General features: G+C 35.9%; 1 protein-coding gene across 1 annotated transcript in view; it reads right to left on the minus strand.

The window, feature by feature from the left end:
- The window catches only part of LOC121323838 (calcium/calmodulin-dependent protein kinase type II subunit alpha-like), an 81,981-nt gene extending 70,967 nt beyond the window's left edge, over positions 1 to 11,014 (minus strand). The window contains exons 1-2 of the mRNA XM_041265111.1: positions 10,862 to 11,014; positions 3,881 to 3,975 (exon numbers count right to left, since the gene is read on the minus strand). Of these exons, the coding sequence (XP_041121045.1) occupies positions 3,881 to 3,975; positions 10,862 to 10,923 (157 nt within the window). The 5' untranslated portion in view covers positions 10,924 to 11,014. The remainder of the gene's footprint in view (positions 1 to 3,880; positions 3,976 to 10,861) is intronic.
- Between the last annotated feature and the right edge of the window lie 7,109 nt (positions 11,015 to 18,123).

The raw sequence follows: 18,123 nt of genomic DNA on the forward strand, positions 1-18,123 counted from the left end.
ATTTCCCATCAGCTATTTTTTGTTTCTAGTTTTAAATAGTTATGCATATTATACTAGATTGGGTTATGACAGATAACCTCAACAGACTTGACTAACTTTATTATTTATATCCATCTATTTACATTCAACTTAATCTAGTTTAATCACCTCAACACCATAATGAAAACCCATTTACAGTGCCATGCTGTACCGGCGTACGTCACGTTTCCCATTCTAGTCTATGATCGGTTTCTCAGTCTCAGGTTTCATTCTCTAAGGCAGTGCTAGTACTGTGGAATGTGCAATGAAAGTCCGTGCAGGGTCAGGTGACATTTGTATCCAATTGTGTGTCATGTAGTGATTCCAATCTACCTGTGGACGTTTAGAAGACTGAAATATATTGCAGGAAGCCATTCAACTTTTACAAGTATATATATAGTGTTTTAAATTATTCTTTTTTGTTTTATTATTAGTTTTACTTGTTTAATTGTGAAGCAGATGTCTGCGGCAGCCAGAACCACCACAACGCCTGCACAAAGTAGCTGTGTACACGCATTTGTGACTATCCCTCCAACACAGGGAAGCAGAGACTGCAACAAAGGTGGAAGGTCTGCTAAGAAAATGAAAACAAAAGACACCCCGGGTTCTGTTGCATTGAACTTTTCAATAAATGTCACAGAGCAAGTCGATAATGGCACACGTTTTGATGTTGTTTGATTTTTATTTGAAAATGACTGTTTACTGATTATTATTGTTATTAGCGTTATTAGCAGAGTTTTTGTTTTCATTGTTCAAAAAAAAAAATATTTGTTTTTATCTCAGGAACATAAAGGGTTCATGGAAAACACAGTTTAGGTCATTCATTTGTGTTTAATTTATCATATGTTAACATTTTATAGCAATTACAGGTTTGAAAACATTATTATGATTATTTTCAAAATCTGGTACTTGGGAAGGGGTTTTATTTTTTTAGTTGAAGTAGTTAAGACATACACTCAAAACCTCTAGTTCAAGCTGTTCCAGCTATAATGCAACAGAGCTTGGAAAAACAGGTGTCTGAAATATAAATTTTTTTTTTTTTATCTTTCCACTACTGGGTGTAATTAATCAATAATCAAAATAATCAGTTAATCGATTAACCAGCTGTTTCTAGTTTCACAAACAATGAATGATGATAATACATTTGAAGGAAGTGTCTGTTAAAGAATCTGTCTGAAGAAGAATGTTTTTCACCTGTGACATTCAGACGAAAAAGTTAAATCTGCAATGACTCAATCAGCGGGTTTGAATAAGGGTTGATTCTCGCTGTTGATTTGACCCACTGATAATAATTCATTGACAGATACTTTATAAATATATTTTTAAACTAAAGAGTGAAAAAAGATTAGATTGCTTTAGCATTTATTTTTCCATTTCCCCCATTTCACATTTTGCTTACCTGTTCAGCTAGTCCATTCTCCTTTTTTTATTTTTTCCTTAGACACTTACATTCCCTACTCCATATTCCTGGTTGATTTAGCATGGAGAGAACTGTTTTAATCATCTGTCTTTGAACTTGATTTGAACTGAAGCTGGTGTCTAGAGGGACAACATTCATCTAGGTGAGGCTAACCAAGGGGGTTTGCTAATGTGAGTAACTGGAGCAAATTCTTATTGATCTACAGTCTCTAGATAGCATCATCATGGAGAAAAGTAGATTGTTTTCCATAAGCAAAATGTCAGCTTGCAAAATATATTGTTAAATTATAAAGTGGTTTAGCTAAATGCACTAAACAGGAAGGCTAAAGTCAGTATAGCTATTTTGTTTTTAAAATTTGTGAATGTGTGGAAATTGCAACACTATTAGTAACAGTTGTAATAAATATAGTAGTGGTATAGTGGTATTCTCTATGCACAGGATGACATCTGGACCCAGGGTGGAATTTTGACAAATTTGTCACAGTGATTGATTCATTTCTTATATGTGATTTAAAACTTTCAAAATTGACTAGACTAACACGGGTCAAACATGCCTGGCAGCTGAGCACTGACAAATATCCCTGAAGACAACCCATTCAAGCACCTGACTCTAAACACAGATGGCTCCTTTTTCAAGGACATCCAGTGGCTCATATACAGTGTTGGAAATCATGTGCTTTATTCACCCAGACAAACCACAGACATGGCATTGGCATTTTGAATAGTTCCAGATGCATATTTATGAATCCAAATGCTTCTGGGTAAAGTAGACTAATACATATTACCTGTTCTCAAAACATGCACAGAGTACATCATTGCCTGGAGGCAGAGTATGCTGCAATTCTGCCAAAACTTCAAGCACTTAATCAAAAATGTGAATACAACTAAAAAAAGCTTTAGTGAAACATTTGCCATTGACCCTAAACTTTCTTGTTTTTTTTTTTTTTTTTTTTTTTTTTTATTTAATTTCTAAACAGTTTTGAATTCTGGTTAAAAAGGGGGGAGGGGGGAGCTGTCATTGTAATAATAGGCTTTTGACGTTAACAGAATAACAGAACCTTTAATTATATGACATTGATTAATTTTTGCTGCAGATTCTTAAGCACGCTTTTATTCATTGTTGCCTATGGTTCGTTTTTGAATAGGTCTTCTGTGAATGTCATCTTTTCAAACTGTTTTAATTGTCTGATATGGATGCCTTTCTTTACGTACAGAACTGTGCTGTGCTCTGTTTTTCCTTCGCAAAGCAACAAACAATAACTGAGATTACGTACATCTGCAAAAAAAGGAATATGGAAATATCTTGCACCTGGTTGACACATTGTTTTTATAATGGAACTGTCCAAAGCAAATTCTGACTCCAACGCAGTTTAATTACTTGACTAACCGCCTTGACTACTGTAACTCCCTCCTCTTTGGCCTTTCCTCTTATGCTTTTACACCATTGCAACAAAAAATGCCTCTGCCTGTATCATATTCAACCTCCCTCACTCCATCCATATCTCTTCTTTCCTCCTACAGCTACACTTGCTCCCTATCTATTATTGTTGCCTGTTCAAATTCCTTACCCTTGTGTACAAATTTCTCCATGTTTTTGCCCCACCTTGTCTGGCTGCACTGATCACCTACTTTGTTCCCCCGCATGCCCACGGTATAGTGAACATTTGCAATCCTATATAGAAAATGCATCCTGCACAAATGTGACGATCACATACTAGACTGTACTTTGAAAAAAAAAAAAAAAAAACTGTGCTCTTTCCTTGTGTTAATATCATCCGGAGTCTATTCCAGATAGAATATCATTCTCTAATGTCTCTAATTGCTGTGTATGTGCTTAGTAAATAGATTTGTATTTACACGCATTTACAATGTCACTATGCATAGTTACAATGTATTTAATGTGTACATCTTTTTGCATGCTATGTGTAAATACACAATGGTAATAGAAAAGGGTTAAGGGTTAGGATTAGGGTTAGGGTTAAAGTTATATCATGCTCAAAGATTTACACATTAAGTACATTGTAATTATGCATAATAACATTGTAATTATGTGTAAGTACACATGTATTTACGAAATAACTATTATGTAAATACACAGTAATTAGAGACACTTGTTGTAAAGCGTTAGCCTAGACAGGAACTCTTTGGAATAATCTGACGTAAAGGTAATCTTGGTCCCTACTGTTTTAAATGAACACATATATTAACAACAATGAGGAAAATCAGAGTACTGTACTTAATGCGAGCAGCTTTTGTTTCATTGCCAATATTGATGCATCGTTTCAGGCTCTACATATGCTCAGACTTTGTGTAAGCCAAGCCTTCATAATCTCATTAACTGTCTGAAATACTGAATCAGCGATCTGCTCAAGCATGCTCAAAGGACTAGCTCACTTCACACATTAAGCAAAGTGAAATAAAAAGGTTTCCAAACCCTTCTTACCTCGGGCCGAAAGCTTCTTGGTGTTGATGATCTTTGCAGCATACTCCTGTCCTGTGAGGACCTTCAGACAGCGTCTCACCACAGAAAATGCGCCTCTGAAAATACATCAACAAAGAAAACTGGATACGTTCTTGGAAATCCATATGCTTTCTCTGGTAGCCTGTAAAGGTAGAACCCTAACAAACCACGGAAATGACAACATCGTGTATAAAAAAAAGGGGGCCACTGTTATTGTTTCATTTTACCTGCCTTTCCCCACGATTACCCTGTGCAATTAGTTTACTATGGTCTGCCAGAGGTCATTTGCTTTAGCATGCCTGTGCTTTACCAAGCTTGTGTGTGCTTTACCATACTTTCAGTATACTTTACTTACCTATGCTTTTACCATCTTTTATAACTGATATAATATTAAGGATGTTCTACATCATATCCCCTACAGTCTCTCTCTCTCTCTCTCTCTCTCTCTCTCTCTCTCTCTCTCTCTCTCTCTCTCTCTCTCTCTCTCTCTCTCTCTCTATATATATATATATATATATATATATATATATATATATATGCTAAACTAAATATGTTAATTTGCTTTTGAACATTATACACAAGATTAATTTTATTTAACACATCAAGGGTATTTAAGTACTGTAATACTTTACTCAATGCAAAGTAAAACAAAAGAGGCAGAAGTTAATGAGAAAAGATTTTCCGGTTTAGATACAAGAATTTGGCTTTTTGCTGACTAAGGTTATGAAAAACAATTATTTTACTGTGCATGTTGGTTTCTTCAGAGTATTTATTTATTTATTTATTTTTTATTTAAAAGTAGGCAACATGCCAACATAGTTTGATTTACCACTGTTTAGATAAGTCAAATACTGTACCTAACAATAGGACTACTAGTGATTTTTTTCAACTTAGAATAATAAAATATGCTTAAGCCTACATTAAATATTACTTTGCTGTTTCTTACTGCTTTACAATACACCTCTTGGTAAATGGTACATGTAAGTGTTTAAAAATGCCCTGTTTGTCTCCACAGTCATGAGCAGGTAAATGGTGTGTTTGTGCAAGGCAATGGATTTGAGCACTAGAGACTGCCGTCCTCACTCAGTGCAGTGAGTGGTTACACCATGTGTAAACACAGTAATGAATCCGCTGCTTGTGAGAGCTGAGGGATTGGCAGCCCTGGAGACCTCAGCCCTCCACCTTCTCTGTGGACGCTCGACAGCTGCAGACCATTTGAAGTTTGGAGACAGGCATGAATTCATGTTAAAAGCTGCTGACCTTTGACAATTAATAGGGCCGTAAGGGTGTAACAACTGTAGCTATTTTTGAAGGTACAAAACTCTTTTAGTTTTATTCATATAAACCAAAACCATGGTCAGACACTATTTAGCCAATGCCAGACCATACTGTATCTGGCACCACAGCCAAACCATTTTCATTGTAAGACAATGGCCACTGCAATGAATGACCGTGAAAGAGTTTGTCAATAATGGTACCAAATAGCTGGGAAGGTTTTTTGTTGTACTTATGTCACCACTGTGAGGAACTGTTAGTGTTTTCGCTGCTCTTAGGGAATATTTTTCTTCAATGCGATGGGATTCCCAACCCTTTATGTATTTACTGGATGCCTTCAACTCTCACAGCCAAAATTGACCAGGTTGCCTTTGTGGCCATACTTTCTTGAAATTGTGGCTGCCAAAAGCCATTTTCATTATAGTATAGAGCAGAGATTTTAACATTAAAATGAAGAGTGTCGTATACAGGTTGAAATAGGAATAGTACATTACAGTCTATTTTCATTGTAATAAACCATATTGAATTATGAAACAATAACAACTGATTATTTTCAAAGCAGTACATTCCTTACATATATTACTATACAGGCATTTTAATTATGTATGTCCTTTTGTTTCTATTAGGAGAAGGTGAAAGTAGTGCTAAGGTATTACTGTAAGCTAGCCAGTATTGTCTGTATGAGGTTTTTCATTGCTTAATAAGCACCCCTAATTGCAGCTCTCCTGAAGCACTATACAATAACGAAACAGCAAGAACAGAAATCTCCTTTTAAAATGAACATGATCAAAGGGAATTCAAATCTACATAACAACATCAGCCGACCCAGGGGTTTTAAATATGTTATCGCAGTCTGAGATTTGCGTAACTTTGGGGGTTGATAGGATCACTCAATGAAAATGTGTATTTAATAATTGATGTTTTCACAGAGCGAATAATTTACTCATCAAAGAGACCTGAAAATGTGCTCCACAGGCACCAGGCCAGCTTCCTTCATCTGGTTGCTGGCAAGCCGAAAGGCATTTGTTTACACTAGTTTTATGTTTTAATGTTCAGACTGTGAAGCGTCAGGTTGTTAGTATGTTACCTTATATAGCTGCTTATCCTTGATTTAACATCATTGGATATTGGTAGCTTAAGAGCACAGTACTCTATAGCATCTAGAAGCTCCAGAGAGACAAATCTCTGATAGCTTATACTTACTTGGTCCATGTGTCAGTGTTATCAACAAGTTGCCTTAAACAATTGAAAGGAGCATTAACTTTTCTACAGACGATAACAACAGCAGACCACTCTAGTAGTATAGGCAGGAATGAAATTCTGCCAGTACTCCCTGATACTCTGTACCAGGACTTATTTTGATGTTGATACTGGGTACTGGGAGTTATTTAATCTGATTTTCATCCAATGCAGATGCATTCCATCCACTCCCCCAGTCCACCAGCTCAGCGTTTCTCAAATGCGCTTTCATTCAGCACAGTACGTGCTGCTTGCATTTTGTTTCCTCACTGCTTCGGTTTCTGTTAGCCGTTATTGGCCACCATTAACATCAGTATAATTACTGCATGTTGACTGGCCGAGCTTTCATTCTGACCAGATTTCATTTTGGCATGAGTCACAAAACTCCACCCATTTTCTTTGTGTCAGTGTTCATTCATTGCCCAATGAGAGAAGACATTAGCAGTGCAATGTGAAAACAGCATGTGTGGCGGAGTGTCCCACCCTTTGTTTATTATTGTTTTGATCTATATATTAATGCACGGAGAAAGCCGTCCGATGTTATTATTATTTATTATTATTATGTATTGTTTGGCCAGACGAGCGAGCCTCCGTCCGCCAGGTTATTGTTTTTATTTTTGAAAACCTTGTGAGGATGTGTGACTGATCAGCTTCTGATTATTTAACTAGTTGACAGTCACACATCCTTATTTAATCTTGTGCAGACTGTGGCTGAGGGGTAATAAGTTAATTTAATTAATAGCTAGTGATCCCCTCTGCCAGAATATAAAAGCCGGCAGCTGTCTCCCTCGAGGTGGAGTGTAAGAGTGAGGAGAGACTTAAGTCTGCGAGTGGGGATTTAAAACTAAACTAAAAACAACTTCTATACGTGCTGGCTAAAACCCAGCATGATACTTGTTTGTTTCATTCTCTGCGGTTTTGTTTATTATTTGTTTATTTGTTTGGCTAATTCACCCTTTGTTTTGTGTGTGTTTTTGGTTAAACTGTTTATTTTTGTCAAATAAATATACTGAACGCCACGGCTCAGTTTTAAACTGCCTGTACTTGTTTTGGAGTCTGTCTTCTTCCAGGTCTGACGTCACCACTACAGTCATCCTGATCACACAGCAGTATGGAGTAATGATCATTTTTATGAAGTAATAATTATCTTCTTTAGTGTGGTGCGGAAACTATCTGAACTATTCGAAATGAACATTGCTGCACCTGAATTTGAAGGCAAATATTCAAAATAATTATCATAATGCGTTTTGCCTTGCACCGATTTACCACATTGCCAGATTTTGCATGTAGGACAGTAGGGATTAACAAAAAAACAGGTGCAATCAAACAGCTTCAGGTTTGGTAAGCGAGTTAGAATCGGGATACAGATGGAGGTGTAATTCACACTTTTTAAACACTGGCCCATCTTGCAAGGTACATGTTAAGCATTGTGATCAATGTTTTGTTTTGTTGTGATCCCAGTATTTTCTGTTATGAGGACTGTAATAAATGAAAAACAAAATGGTGAAGTGTTTTTTCCTTGTACAAGCCAAGCCCCCTTTTCTTAAACATTTTGAAGCGTTTAAGTTAAATATGAGTTTTCACTTGCATGCACATCTTAAAAAAAAAAAAAAAAAAAAAAAAAAAAAGAGGCAGAGGTGAACCACAGTAATGATATTACTTTATGCAAATGTGTCTCTTTGTTTTGTGCGCGGAAACCACAATACCAGGGATAAAATTTAAAAAAGGCTACTTTTATACTGTTTCTGCCTGAAAAATCTTTTTCTGGAATAGAGTATGGTAATTAATCTACACAGAAACACAACAGAGAAGCACATAGAACATACTATTGTAAGATAAGTAATAAGTACAGAATTAATAAAAGAAACAGGGACATATGTTCTAATCCAAGGCTATTATTGTAGGTGAGTACCCAGGGTGTAGAAAGTATGGGGTTGACTTCAGAGAATACTATGGAGATTAAAATGGCCAAGTACATCGTTAGTAGTAGTAGTGCCTGTTACATAAAAAAATTTGAAGGGTATTTTAGCCTGTGTTGTACACTGTTTGACTTTCATTTTTTCATAGCACAGTTTTTTTATAACATTCCTTTTTTTAGGATATCTTCAAACAAAACTCCCGCTCTACAGCAGTTACTACATAGTGTAATATTTCTTAATACTTATCATTTAAGGTTTAACTTAAGTGTTATATTACAGTACATGACTGAGTGATACATGCAGAGGATACAAAGCTTTCATTATCTTCAGCTTCTTTGTTTATGGTGAATCGGTTATAATCGATCAGACTTATTTAGTATTTATAAATAATACATTTAGTAATATGTATACATTTTTTTAAGTATTTATTCTTTGGCACCAAAACAATTTATAGAGGATACACAATGCAAAGTTCTCAATCAGCAACAGGATTGTTTAAAAAAAAAAAAAAAACATTGCCATTGCTATGGGGGGTGGGATGGGGGGGCTCTGGATTCAAAGCTTGGTGAAGCTGCTATTGTGACATCACTGCTATAATCTGTGCAATGAGAGTTGACAGATAAAAACGCTTTGTAACACCCACACACATAGTAGAATAAACGTTGTTGTCCTAGTCTTGCTGTAAAGTTACAGCACTTATGCATAGGCATTAAGGGTCTGTAAATCTGGTTTCCTATACTTCTTAGTGATTGTAGGATTGGCAGGCAGTGTGGTCCAGTGGTTAAAGGCCAGGGCTTGTAACCAGAAGGTCATCAGTTCAAATTGCACCTCTGCCACTGACTGACTCACTGTATGATCCTGCACAACTCACTTAACCTCCTTGTGCTCCATCCTGCAGATGAGATGTTAAATCAATGTCCTGTTGTAAGTGACTCTGCATATAATGCGCAGTTCACAGCCTACCAATGTAAAGCACTTTGTGATGGTGGTCAGAAAGGTGTACAGTATGCAGTTTAACTATCCAGCTCTCATTATTATTATTATTTAAAAAAAATAAGTAATAACCAACTGATTTTCAGCAGAAGAAAAGGAGTCCAGTGATAAGAAAATAGATATGAAAGCCTTGGCTATCAGTCAAGACAGCTTTAGCTTTAATAAGGGATGCAACAGATTTACATATAAATGCATCTTATTTTTTTCTGTAAGCATCAAAGAAAACTTCATACAGAAAACATTTTGCTTTTGGTGCATTGATATATCATGAATTCTAAATCACTTAGGTCAGTTAGGCCAGAGATACATATAATTGCCAGAGGAAACTGAATTACATAACAGCCCCTCAATACTTACCTTGGGTTTGTCAAAACAATGCATGGGGGCTGACTAGTTAATAATCTTAGCGTGGGTGTTGGACAATACTAAAGAACCATTAGAATTCTGAATACCCATCCTGTCATTATTATCCAGATTACAATGTGCTGTGCTTTGGGCCATAGATGCAAATGCATAAAAATGAAGAAAGAAATCTGGGAACTTTTCTGAGCAATTTATATGTATATACTAATATATATTAGAAATGAAATCCAATTGAAACCTTTCAGAGGTGCCTAATTTAAACCTCAGAGGACTGGAAATCTCACAATTTGGTGCAACACATGAAAACACACTGTAGATACAGCATTTTACTTCATTTTTCCCATTTCTGTATCTATCTGGTTGTAAGAAATGATGGGTTTTAGGCTATATTTTGGAGATAATAAGCTGCCATGAACAGTAGAAGAGTTCAGGTGCAATTCAACCAGTACTCTCACATCACCAGGATATGAAATATTTAAATAAAGTCCCTTAGCTTCATTCCACTCCATTGAATTCTACTTTAAAAACTTGTGTTGCTTAACCTGTTAACGTAGGAACAGTTAAATAACAAGCAACATTTTGAAGCTTTTTTAAAACAAAATATTCTGAAATACTTGCACAACTTATGTATCCATGTTCTTACTGTCCTGGCATGTGTGTCCACTTCTCTATATACCTCACAATATCATAAGCATTTGAAGTACTCTGTTTCTGCTGTGAAACAGAGATCATGCATTTTACCAAGGCAGCTGGCAATATTGCCTTGCAATTCCATAACTCCACAGATGAAACCATTCTAATCCCATTATTAAGTTGACAGTGCTATCATCACATTGTCTTCATGTATGCATTGTCTGGTTGAAAATGTGCCCTTAAATCATATTTTATCTCAGTTATTAAACACAGTAATGCGTTTTTTTTTTTTCTTATTTCCAAAATTTTTTTAAGTAATCAGCTACTACTTAACCCTTATTTGTCAATAGCAGATTTACAAGTTTAGACCGTTTTGTTATTTAGACCTTTTTCATTGTTATGCTTTTACTTTGCAAAAATGAAACTATGTAAAACAAATGAACGAACAAAAGCCTTCTACCTGGTGCTTGCACTTAATTCCTGTACTGATCGTAAAATCTGGAGCATCTGTTATGAATACTAGTGTCTACATAAAACTTACTTGCCCAGTTCTTCAAAAAGCTGAAATTCCTCAGTGAATCTGGTGCAGGTGATGGTTGCCATGCTTCAGATGCTTATCTTGGTCTTAAGGTGCTCTTGAATTCAACTTGTCTTGCTCGATACAGTATGCTTCTATCATTCCTGATCTCTCGACTGGAGGGAGATGCTTTGATTGACAGACCTGCTCTTGTATCATCTGACTGCCTTTGTCCCTCCTCCAATCCTGGTGAGTGTGCACTTGGATACATAGCCTGGTCTCCATAGCAACTGCATCCCACTCCTCACACACACACGCATACACCCACAGTGTACAGGTTTCTGCTTTGTTTCCAAGGGCAACTACATACTTCAACAGCCAATAGGCAACCGATTTTGTTCTGTTTCTTTGGCAACTGCTCTTTTGTGGCCAATTAATTTATAGCAAGTGGTTTCCATGGTGACAGATATTTTTTTAAAAACTTGACATTTTCTCGGCTATAAATGATTATAAACAATCTATAAACATGTTATTAATTGTGCTATTAACAATATGATTGGAAATAAGGAGACTAATATTATACACATTTGCCATTGTTTTTATTTTTTTGGTATTATTTATAATCAGTTATAACGGATGCCTAAACTTAAGTGTTACCAAATTTTGCAGGTGAATATTATCTAACCCACATTTTAAGAAGAGTTAACTATGTGTTGACCTTAGGTAATGCACACAATAATGCAGTACTTTTTATATTGTAATGGAAACATTCCACTTTTTTTTCTCCTCCAGTTTTGTCACCTGACAAGATTATCTAACCAACTACCTTGAGAGAGAAAAAAAAAACCTGTATGCATCACTTATATAATGGTTATTCTTTTTTTTATTTATTTGTTATTGTTGTTCCACAGGTAAAATGTAAAAAATCAAGGTCTGAAAGTATTGCTAAAGTCAGACTGACAGAGCGACAGACTGACACAGCCAGGATGTCCTTCCTAATACAGTATGTACTTTAAAAATCATTTAAAAAGCATTTCAATATGTAAAGTCTACTGTATATTTACAGGAAGCCGTCACTGTTTTATTTAAATGCTGCTTTTTGTGTGAGCATTAAGGCAAACCGCACACATTTCCACAGTGACTTTAAACCAGTTGTTCTTGGTTATTTGCTGATGTGTTGCTAAAAAAGTCGCACAAAAATCGAACACTGAACTGGCTAAATACACAGTTGCTAAACCCCATTTGGTTATCTGTGATTTTTTTATATAATGTATATATACACTTTATTTCTGCGTGAGGATTGTATGTTATCACACGTGTTATAGAATGCGGTTTCAGGGGTTGCACAAGTAATAAAAGAATATAGAAAACAGATAGTAATGATATTGTAGTGTAAAATATAACATGATTGTTGAACACTGCACCTTCATATCAGATACATCGTTATGCAGTGTGGGATAACAAAAGATTTTAATCTCCAAACAACCATACCTTGCAGTGGGCACAGAGGACACTTACCTATCTCCAGTGCAGCTGTGCCACCTAGTGTCATAAAACCCCACTGAAAAAAGCAAAAAGATCAGAATATTTCCTCGCACTATGAAAAGCATTCCAGTTTCCCTTGGTCTATGTAACCCTCTAACCAGTTAACTATGATTTGTGTTTGTTTGTTCACTTTAAAGATGATGTTAATATGTACTGCTGAACCTATCATGTGTGGTATATGGAGTATCTTCTCAGTGTCACTTGGTTGTCCTCTTGCCCAACCAAAGTTCTCCCAGGAAGACACTAACAGACAGAGACAGCTGTGCATATCAACTTAGGGATTGGATATAGCAGAAACACCAACATCACACTGCCACACTGGGCAGCCAGATCAGTACTTATGTGTAGCAAACACTTTGGTGTTAACAGACAACACGTGACTGGTTACTCTACTAAGCAGCTAGGTTCTGTTCTATCTAAAAACTGCATCTCCCTACTAAGTCAGTTTGAGTTACATTGGACAAGAGGACTGACCTGACATTTGTTTGCAAATGTGTGAACTAGCTTTATTCTCAACCGGAAAATGTGGCCGCTGCTATCTTTGGGTGTGAAATGAAAAGGTGTTTCAGTCTCTTACGCAGTGTACGGCCTTTATGCCAAGGTGGTAACAAATAAGAACATACTAGAACATAGCACAATGTTAAAGCTGGAATTATGCAGAGCCAATAAATGTAATAAACCCCTGCCCACACATTCCATTCCTCAACAGCAGCTCTTATCAATTTCACCCCACTCAGCTGCAGTGCCCTCCAGTTACACACATATTTATGTCAACCCTGTGTGAATACGTATAGCTGTCACTGTCATGTGTAATTGCACATATGCAGGAAGCTTCTTCTGTATTTTATCACACCCAAGTTGTCATGAAAGATTTAATTAAATGAATGCCCAAATTGTAAGAAAGCAGCCCTTTCAATGAAATATTCAGTTTCCAGAGACCTGTGAGAAAGCAAAGCAAAACCTATAAACCTATAAAAAATCCGCTCAAAATGTTTGCTGTAGAAAATGAATCCACTCACTGATTATTTTGTTGGATTTTACATGAAGACAACAAATCCCATTGACCAGAAGTCAGTTGTCTGCTTTTTTTGTGTGTTCATTATATAACAGTGCAAATGTTTGTGTCTCCCTGGAGATCACCAAGCAGTCAAATTCCACTGTTTCCATGGCAGCGTAAAAGAATGACTCACCATCAGGTCACATCTGTGTTTTTATTTTTTTTGTATGTGTGTGTGTCTCTAGTGCTTAGGGAAAACTGAAAAGGAATTTGTCCTTGGTGGCATCAATATGCATCAATAAATAACATAACTGATTAATAAAATAAGGAAACATCCACAGAAAAATTGAGTTGGTCAGCAGTACTTGTTTTGAATTGTAATTACTTGTCCCATTTCCAATATGACTGAAACATTTACAAAATACCAGTAGTCATTCATGTTAGTGAATTGGATTTAATGACACCAATAAAAGTAATAACTTCCTGAAGCAATAAAAACACAGCATGTAGGGATTTATTCGGGGGATTTAACTGCACAAGGTGGGCCTTAGACGGTAAAGCCTTCTTAGGGTTCTATGTGACTCAGGTTTATTACACATTTTTTTCAATATTTTTTTTTTACTTTTTATTATATATATATATATATATATATATATAGATATATATATTATATATATATATAATATATATATATAAATAGATATATCTATATACGGTTCAAGTGTCAGTCAAAGAAAGATTTTCTTTCTAAAATGTATTTGTCTTGCATGTATTTTACATGTCAATTCACATGTACATGTATAAACAATGTACAGTACATACTGTGTTACAGTTAAGATATAGAGTGACATGAATAAAACATATGCTCCTAAAAAAAAATAATAATAATAATAAAACAGTACAATCCCAGCATTCCGCTCCTATTCACTGTCAAATAAAGTTACATGCTCATTTTATCTTTCTGAAGCTTAAATTGATTTCAGATAAAAAGGGTTTGACTTAAGTAGAGCACCAATAAACAAAGAGACAGTGCAGATTCACAAATAGAACGCGTCTTTGCACAGGACATTCCCTTCTTAAAAAGTACCTTCCTCACACACTAAGTATTATACATACTGCAGTAATGCCATATATATATATATATATATATATATATATATATATATATATATATATATATCTATATATAGATGCACTTTTTTTCTGAATATTGTGTTTAAATGGTATTGCTGTAGAATTTCAAGTTTACATATAACTTTGGCAGTATGCATACTAAGCACTGGTAATTAACGTGCACGGGCGGACATTCCATGAAAACATGAAGGTCAGTCTTTCGAACCTATTGTTGGGAGAATGTATGCTGCAGACTGAAAAAAAGCACTTTTAGCATTATGAACACTACAGGCATATATCACGTAGCCAATGGTGCATACTCATACTCCCAATATAACTGCTTACATGTTGAATGTTCACTTTATATGTTGGATTTCCTACATAAGTATTCTGCATACCTAGTCAGGCTGGTCAATGCCTTGTTTAAGTGGCTAACCTTGGCCACTACTGTAACGCATGAAATATTTCAATGTAGTCATTCACATTAGATTCGTAGAAAAACTCTACTGCTAGGCTATAAATATATGCACAGTATATTGTACTAAAAGAACTCACTCTGTGCCTCTAATCTTACCTGGTAACCATACTGTATTGTCATATTTAAAAAAAAAAGACTTGAAGAAAAGAGATTAAAATGGCCTCCTAGGATTACACTGAGCTGTTGCAAATGTTAACAGAACACCCACAGCCCTTCCTACAGTCAATACATGACCAGCTTTCAATTTCTAAATACCTTGATGTGGTAATTATTAAACTCCCAAAGAAAAGTAGGAATACATTAAAAGACAAGGAGTAACTAAAAAACCTGAGAACACCTTAGGGGTCTCAATAGCACAACCTAGAAATGTCTTCAAGACCAAGTCAAATATTGAAATTAACTCAGAAAGCTCAAGATAGTAGCCAACTCCTCAAGTGTTCACAGGAGCACTTTTAAGCTCTTATGGGTTTAGACAGTGAGTTTAATTGAGTCCAACTGGCTATCATTTTTCAGATGGGATCAAATTAAAGGCAATGCAAATATATCCTCTTCTCATATGGAATGCAGGACTAATAGGAATCTTTTCTCAGTCTGGGTTGCAGTAGCATTACTGTGCTGTTACTGCATACTTTTTTTCTGATGCTGTATATAAAGGTAATCAACAAATTGATGTGAAACCAAATAACTACCTGATATATTCTGTTTACTTATTTCTGGTAATGGTCGACAGCTTTTTTAGAAGTAGATCATTTCACACGTGCTTTTTGGGCCATGCAGAAAATCTTTACTGGGGCAACACCACTACAAATCTTTGATCTCTTTCTGTTGCTAACTGAAGCAAATGAGACCTCATTCAAATTGGTTCCTGAAATATGGGACTAAGGCTTAGATAACTAAATGACCTTTTTCTGTCTAACAAAGTTGCCAATACAGAATATTCAGTAATAGAACAAGCCAGGATCTACTTCTAAACAGTGTCTGGTCTAAATACTGCCACACTTTATTAATCCAGCTTGAATTTTCCCCAAGGGGAAATGGGCATATTGCAATGATAACAAGTGGGAATTTAGCCACTTAACATTGCAACATACAAAATATATTGAAATAAGTCACCCAAATATAAATGTTATGGCACTGGCGTCAAAATCTATTACTGTTATAAACCTCATACTTTATAATGATTTGCAGACAAAGTAGAGATCTGTTCATTTAAATGGGTTTTGTTTCTAAAAAGTCAAGTCCCAGTGGAAGCTGCAAATCTGTATCTAAACAGACCCCTTTCTGGAACTAATTTGCTATATCTCTGCATCTCTGTAGCCACAGCACCTCCGGGTACCACTTTGAAGTTTCTTTCCAAAAGTCAGAGAAAACAGAAACTCTCCAAGTCCCTGTTTATATTCCTTTGCATGCAAAACAGTCACTGGGGTATATACAGGAACTGCACTGTGAATTCTTGAACGGGTGGAAACCGGCTGACTACAATTTTCTTTGGGGTTCACGGAGTACCATTTCACAAAGTAAATGATGATGTTTCGTTAAAATTAAATATTCATGGGATGTCTGTTAACAGGATAGGAAAACCCTATTGGTTGATAAAACAAATGGACACAAGGATAAGAGAGAATGGTGGCAGCACTTCTACATGCCTTGGAATCTGCAACGATGCTACATATCAAAGTGTGCTGCAGACAGTCTAACCCTGTATACAGTCCATGCCAAGTCAGACCACCTTAGAGTCTGACCTCATCATTTCTCAGCCAGACAAGGTTCAGGTCTGTACTTTGATGGGAGACCTCTAAAGAAATATCCATGGCATGATTTCAAAGAAGAACTTAAATACATACATTGTATGTTAGAGCACACAAACTAGTCTGGCTTTGCTCGATTTGACCTGTCTGTGCTACCCTTAAGAGATTTCACTTCAGTACACCATGGTAAAGGTAAAAATACCTACATTCACAATGTTTGATGTAAATTTCCATGATTGGCCTGAAATTGGTTACCATGATCTAAATTCTGGACCTCAAGAACATGTACAACAGAATATGTAAGTCATCACAACTGGATGAGCAGTTCTCAAGATGTGTGACTTACAGATGTTGTGCCAGATGATACGATACTAGATTACATTTGGACACTGTTCATTATATATTATAAAGAACTTCACCGACAGGTGGCTGCAAAGGTTATATAAAAAAATTGATTTTGCAGCATAGGATTGCAGGTATAACTTTGGATCAGCAGCAATCTTGCAAAACAACTACCCAAAAATAAACCACATAAATAAAAGAACAATTGGATCAAAAATGGTACACAACAAGGGTGAAGTTTCCTAATCTACCCCCTAACCATACTTTAATGATCTGAAAATAATGTTAAATTAGAACTGCCAGGCAGTTCTATGGCTCCCAAGCCCCAGTATCAGTACCCGTCTAAGCGTGTTTAGTTCTCAATGTGCCAAGTTTAAAATCAGCAACTTCAACTGTTCCACAAAAGATTTTGAAAGTTTTTTTTTTTTCAAAAATGCATCAGGCAGCCATCTTGTTTAACACAAGTTTCTTCAAAGTCACTTGTATTGCTACAGTGTCACGGATGATGCTTGTGAAGTTTCGAGTTAGTCAAGTAAAGCGTTTGTCAACTGAGGCAGTTTAAAATTTTAGACGTAAACATACATCTGGCGGCCATCTTGTTTTATAAAACATCACCATTTTCACATATTTGTATCCCATTGTTACTGGGATGATAACTACCAAGTTTGGAGTTTATTGTACAAATGGTTTTCAAACAGCAGTTGTTTGTTATTAGGGGCGCGCTTCGATAAGATTTGTGGCAGCAGTTTTGACGTTAAAATTTATCACAGCAACTTCTGCTTCGCAAACTTGATGCTGGTTTGGATGCTGATGATATATGCCAAGTTTCAGATCAATCACTTCACCTGTTCCCAAGAAGATTTTGAAAGGTTTTATTGAAAAATGCATCACGGCACCAACAAAACAAAACAAAACAAAAAAAACTTTAACTATAACAATAGGCTTCCCAGCCTTTGGCTTAGTAATTGAAAAGCTATTGCAAGACAACTGTTTATTGTACAGTACTTCATATTTTGCAGCACTTTAATAGGGTGTGTTTGGAATGGTCAGGGCCTTATCTGAT

Source organism: Polyodon spathula, chromosome 12 (genome assembly GCF_017654505.1).
Source record: "Polyodon spathula isolate WHYD16114869_AA chromosome 12, ASM1765450v1, whole genome shotgun sequence".
Lineage (NCBI taxonomy): Eukaryota > Metazoa > Chordata > Actinopteri > Acipenseriformes > Polyodontidae > Polyodon > Polyodon spathula.